The sequence below is a fragment of the Myotis brandtii genome, unplaced genomic scaffold, assembly GCF_000412655.1.
Source record: "Myotis brandtii unplaced genomic scaffold, ASM41265v1 scaffold658, whole genome shotgun sequence".
Taxonomy (NCBI): Eukaryota; Metazoa; Chordata; class Mammalia; order Chiroptera; family Vespertilionidae; genus Myotis; species Myotis brandtii.
Window position 1 is genome coordinate 1520046 of NW_005370558.1, and position 6005 is coordinate 1526050.

General features: G+C 57.0%; 1 protein-coding gene across 1 annotated transcript in view; it reads left to right on the top strand.

The window, feature by feature from the left end:
• COL27A1 (collagen, type XXVII, alpha 1) overlaps positions 1 to 6005 on the top strand; it is a 161352-nt gene that overhangs the window by 117106 nt on the left and 38241 nt on the right. Inside the window, exons 30-33 of the mRNA XM_014528887.1 lie at positions 4525 to 4578; positions 5193 to 5237; positions 5320 to 5364; positions 5648 to 5701. Of these exons, the coding sequence (XP_014384373.1) occupies positions 4525 to 4578; positions 5193 to 5237; positions 5320 to 5364; positions 5648 to 5701 (198 nt within the window). The remainder of the gene's footprint in view (positions 1 to 4524; positions 4579 to 5192; positions 5238 to 5319; positions 5365 to 5647; positions 5702 to 6005) is intronic.

The following is a 6005-nucleotide window of genomic DNA, read 5'->3' on the forward strand; positions in this document are numbered from 1 at the left end:
TGCATCTCCAGCTTGAGGAAGCCCAGGCTCCCAGCCACATCAAAGTCTCTGGCTGGGAGGGGAGCTTCAGGAACTCCAGTCCCTTCCCCCGCTGGGTTTGGCAGGAATGCGAAACCTGTGGGATCTGACAAGATTCAAAGTCAAACCATTTAAATGTACATCTAAAGGTTTATATCATTCTAATGTAGGCAAAGCAGCACCTGTCTTATGTGTGACATAGAAGGATGAATCATTTATTTTAAAATACCAAAGAGTTGCCCTAACCAGTTTAGCTCAGTGGATAGAGCGTCAGCCTGCAGACTGAAAGGTCCCAGGTTCGATTCCGGTCAAGGGCATGTACCTTGGTTGCGGCCACATCCCCAGTAGGAGGTGTGCAGGAGGCAGCTGATCGATGTTTCTAACTCTCTATCCCTCTCCCTTCCTCTCTGTAAAAAATCAATAAAATATATTTTTAAAAATAAATAAATAAAATACCTAAGAGCAAATATGAGGCACTTTTTAACAGTGAATTAGCAAATCCTGGCCTATTGTCTATTTCTAATCTGAAGTCTCATCTTTTCATAGGTGCCTGAAGCCTCTCTTCTGAGGAGCATTTTTATAAAAAATAGTTTATAAAAAACCCTGTGGGATCTGCCCCCTGTGTCCCCTGCCTAACAGGCCACTGTTGCCCACTTCAGATGGGGTAGCTGAGGAGGTGGGGGACCTAGAGAGGCACCCACTGTGCTGCTAAAAAGCTCAGTTCTGAGCAGCCCCCATCCCCGGCCCCTACGGCTCCCGGTTGGCTCTGTGACCTTAGCAAGGCCTTGCTGCTCCCGGGGCCTCAGTTTCCCCATATGCGCCATGGAGAATAGACTTGGAGGTTTGCAAGGTCCTGCTGCTTCCCTGCCCACATGCAGATGGGCCCTGCTGTCCACCCCAGTCCTCCACCCTCCTGCCCTGGGAAACATGACCGCTAAGGGATTGAGGCCAGAGGCAGGATGAGCCCCAGACCTCTGTTCTTGGTAGAATTGCTGACGGAGTTCGGGTCCACGGGCCCCAGTTGAAAGAGCAGAGGCTCTGGGGTCAGACAGGTAGGTATAGGGGCAAATCTCAGTCTTTCCATTTATCAGCTCTGGGACCTCAGTCCCGTGTCTTAACCTCTCTAAGGCGTGGTGGGTGATGTTAGGAGGAAGTTGCAAGGATCCAGAATTTGAACTCGAGTCAGCTGGTTGCCCACTATTATTCTCCACTACCAGTCACTGTTGATCAGTGTGGGAGTGAGCTCCCCATCACAGGGGTGTGCAGGTCTGGCCTACAGGAGCCTGCCAGGAAGCTGTGTGCTAGGAGAAGACAATGGCAGACTCCACTCTCCCTCCACACATCCACCTTGAGGGAGTTGGGAGGCTCCTGAGATTCAGGTGCTGACACTGGGCTCTGCTCTTGTGAGTGGGGCTTAGAGGTCTGCCAGGAAGCTGCGTGCTGGGGCAGGGTGCTAGGAGAAGACAATGCCAGACTCCACTCTCCCTCCACACATCCACTTTGAGGGAGTTGAGAGGCTCCTGAGATTCAGGTGCTAACACTGGGCTCTGCTCTTGTGAGTGGGGCTTAGAGGTCAGCAGACCTGAATCCTGACTTCCCCTCTCTGAGCCTCCACTTTTCCCTCTGTAAAATGGGTCAGCAGCAGAACCAACCGTGGGGATTACATCCCTTCATCAGTGCCTCACACAGGTCAGCTCCTGGCAGGCAGTAGTGTGTAGAATGTGCTTGGCACTTATTCACTCCCTCTCTATCATCCATCCCTTTTTCACAAGAGCTGCGATTGGCCAGGTTTTCTGTCCCAGGCAGGGGCTCCTCCCCACCAAGCCCCAGCTGTGACTTCAAACATCTTCCTGGGAAGTGGCTCCCAGAGAACAGACATGTGGCTTCGATAGAAACCCGGGCCTGCCTCCAGTGGGGTGGGTCAGTCATGCTCATTTGGGGAAGGAGGGTCAGGAGTGGGGGACCTGTAGGACGCAGGACAAGCTGCAGAGTGGCCAGAGCAAGGGTGCGGGTGTGAGGCGGCCCTGGCTCCTTGCCCTGCACAGTGGAGCGGGGGAGAGAGGGAGGCTGGGGCCCGTTGCCTCCTTCTCCCTCCAGACAGGAAGCTTGGTCCTCTTTCTCCTGAGCCAGCCCGGCTCTGGAGCTCTCTGGTGCTCCCAGGGGATAGCAGAGTCCCCTGGGGAACTGGGGTTTTAGACGGTGTCTTCTCTAACACCCTGCCCCAGTGCAGAGCCTTCCCGGCAGGCTCTTCGAGGCCCTGACTTGCACACCTGCTGTGATGGGGAGCTCACTCTCACACTGATACACAGTGACAGATAGTGGTGGCGGGGAAAGATGGGCAACTGGCTGACTTGGGTTCAACTTCTAGCTCTCCCACTTCCCAGCTGTGTGACCAAGGCTGTTTCCTTACTTGTAAAAGGAAGACAACAGCTCTCACTATTATGGCTGCAGCTGCTCTTGTTGTTACTATGATTACAGATCACATAACCTTTCTCCCAGAAAGGCTTCGATTCCTAGGATAAGCAGGCTGCTGTGTGATTCCGGCCCAGCCCTCGGCACTTCTGGGCCTCTGCCCCACTCCCAGAGCTCTCCCTTTCCAGGGAGGTTTATGCCTCAATGAGAGATGGAGGCCAGCAGCCAGAAGGTATCTCTCAGAAAGGTCCAGAAGCCCACCCTTCTGCCCAGCCTCTGTCCTGGCTTCCATGACCCAGGACGCCCACTCCAATCTGGCTTCATCTCCACTAGAGCCTTCTCCACGAGTCAGGTTATCACATGGTCTGGCTGTGTCCACCTGACGCTGAGGCCCAGAGAGGGGAAGGGGCTTTCCTGGGGTCGCACAGCAAGCTGGCAGCAAAACCAGAACTTGCACCACACACCCTGTCACCAAGCGTTGTCTTGAACCTGTGAAAACCCTCAGCCGGTTCTGCACAGCAGGATATAAGCTTCCTATTCTGAGGAAGGGACTGTATGCAGATTCACTGAGCCATGCCTCTGTGCCCTGACCCTTGGGAGCCTGCAGCCTCCTCTGGCTGCACCAGGTTTTATTGAGCATTTACTATACAGGCCGGCTGCTGAGCTGCCTGTGGCATTCCTCCTGCCTTGCGGCAAGGATTTCTCATCCCCGTTTCTGAGCTGAGATAACCGAGGCTGAGCGAGGAGCAGCCCTTTGTCTCTAAGACATAGCATTTCCTGAGCACCACGGTGTGTAGCACTGGACCCCATGAGGCTGAGCGAGGAGCAGCCCAGTGTTTGTCTCTAAGACATAACATTTCCTGAGCACCACGGTGTGTAGCACTGGACCCCACTGGGCTCTAAGCGTGGAGACGCTGGGAACAAAGGCTCCCAGCCAAACCACCCAGCTGCAATCCCCACCACCCCAGGACCTCCCATTCCAGTTCATTTGGCCCGTGAGACACTATCTAAGGCTGTGGTGTGGAGCTGAAGCATCCGGAACCCCGGGCAGCTGATAAGAGGAAGCGTCACTTTTTCCAGCTCAGTTAGTAATTGAAAAGTTCCCTGTTCCGTTTTTAAGTAATTTCTTCTTGTTCAGTTTTCTCATCCCTCACCCTCCCTCCACCCAGACACTTCCCCAGCCCTGTTTTGTGGCCGGTCCCCAAGCTCCCAGGCTGGGCGGGCCAGCCTCCTTCAGAGGGTCCTCTGTGTGTCCCCAGCACGGCCTCTGACCCCTGCAGAACCGACCCCACAGTTTCTCCACGGGGCCTTTCCCAGGGGACCCCCTCCCATCTGTGTCCCAGCCCAGGGAGGGGGAACACGGGCAGTGGGTGGCATCCTGAAGGGATACCAGTTGCTAATGTGCGAAGGGACCTTAGACAAGTCACTTCCCTTGGCCTCAGTGTTCCCATCTGTGCAGTGGCTGCAAGGGGGAATTTTGCCAGCTCTCATAAGACCAAGAATTTTGTCTCGAGGCTCAGACCTGAGCCCAGAACTCCAGAGAACAGCCGCCTGCCCCTGTCCTGCTCATGCCTTTCCTCCTGTGAGCTAGGCCAGAGTAGCTTGTACTTTGGCTGGGGAGGGAGCTGCCAGGTCCTTCTCGGTCAGTTTCCCCAGGACTGTGGTTCATATACCTGTTTATGCCCAAGTGCACTCTGGGAAAAGCATGAGACAGCAGAGTCTGAAGACCTGTCTGTGGAGACTTGGCCATGTGTTTCTCGGCTCTGGCCCTCAGTCTCCACGTCTGTGAAATGGGTTGGCTGGCTGACCACCCAAGGTCTCCTGAAAGGTTTAAATGTACCACCAAGCCCATTCTGGAATGGCAAGGCCTCTAGCTGAGTCCACCCAGGCGAGCCCTCCGCAGAGCCCTCTCTGCAGGCACACTGCCCAGGGGTCACCCACCTCAGGGTGGGAGTGAGCGGGAAATGGAAGGAGGAGGGCACCTCAGGTCCCAGCAGTGAAAAGCCCAGGGCTCTAGGCAGCCCCACCCTCCTGGTTCCCAGCCCGAGGGAGACCCCTGCTGTCCACTGTGCTAGTCCCTTTTCCCTATTCCAGGGCCCCCGAGGACCAGATGGACCAGCTGGGGAGCAGGGATCCCGGGGTCTGAAGGTACGGACCCCCCGTGGCCTTCCCTTCCTCTCACCTCCCAGGATGCGTCAGGAATCCAGGAACCTGAGCTCACACCCTCCTCAGCAGTCCCGGGGTCTGAAGGTACGGACCCCCATGGCCTTCCCTTCCTCTCACCTCCCAGGATGGGGCAGGAATCCAGGAACCTGAGCTCACACCCTCCTCAGCACCAGACCCCTTGGGGACAGCCAGGGATCCCTGAGCGGCTGTGGGGTTGTTCCTGAGAGCTATCCGACCACTCCTCCAGCCCCCTCTCCCCAGCGCTGGCACGGGTCAGGGAAAGGGAGAAGGAGCTTTGAGGCTGAGAGTGAGAGTGAGAGAAAGCATGTGAATGAGAGAGAGAGTGCAGAGCGTGTGAGGGAGGAGGAGGCACGTGTGGCTTCTGGCCCCTTCCCTAGGACCCCAAACCCCTCCAGGGCCCCTGAGAGCCCAGGATGCTTCTGTTCCCTTCAGAAGCACCTACGGCAAGCCAATCTCCTTAGTGCCCCACCTGCACCCTGGGAGTGGGGTGGATCCCAGGGGAGGGAATGCGGGTCCCTCCTCTGGGAAGGGCCTCCCAGTGCCCTCTCCACCTCCGAGCGCTTTGCTTCCCGCAGGGCCCCCCAGGACCGCAGGGCAGACTGGGCCAGCCTGGGCAGCAGGTACGTCAGGCCGCGGCTGCCAACCCCTCCCCGCTCCCTGCTTTGTGACACGTGCCTCTAATGAACCCAAATGTGCTTCCAGGGTGCAGCCGGTGAGCGAGGGCACCTGGGCGCACGAGGCTTTCCTGTAAGTATCACCAGTTCTTGAAACTTCATGGGCTGTGCGGGAGGATGGCAGCCCCTTTAGCCAAGTTCCCATCCTGCTGTGCAAGCTCCAAAGGTTCTAGGCCCACTCCCTGCCCTGGAGACCCTGCAGCCTGCCTCTCCCTGGGGCTCAGTGTGCCCATCCGTCACCCAGCAGAGAGGGGGGTAGGACCCTCATAAGCTGTGATGGCTTGACTGAGGCCAAGGGGACAGGCAGGGTGGAGAAGGCCACGAGGGACGAAAGTCACCTTTGCTTATCTCTGCAGGGCATCCCCGGCCCCTCGGGCCCACCTGGTACCAAGGGCCTCCCAGGAGAACCAGTAAGTGCCCTTCCCTCCCCGATCTGCATCTTTGCTCAGGCAGATGGCATGGCCAGGGGGTCCCACTGGAGAGAACAGTGCTGGGCTGATGGGGCAGCCTCGGTTGGTGGGGAGAGCACTGGCTGGGGAGCTCAGGGGCTCTGGGTGGGGTCTAAGCCTCCGTTTTCTTGCTAGTAACATGGGAATCATGGCTCCTCATGCCTTTGCCATCCTGTCGTAAAGATGACAGGAGAAAATGTGTGTAGAGTGCTTAGCACAGTGAAAAGCCAAAGAAGGGCGGGAGGGCGGGAGGGCGGGAGCGGGG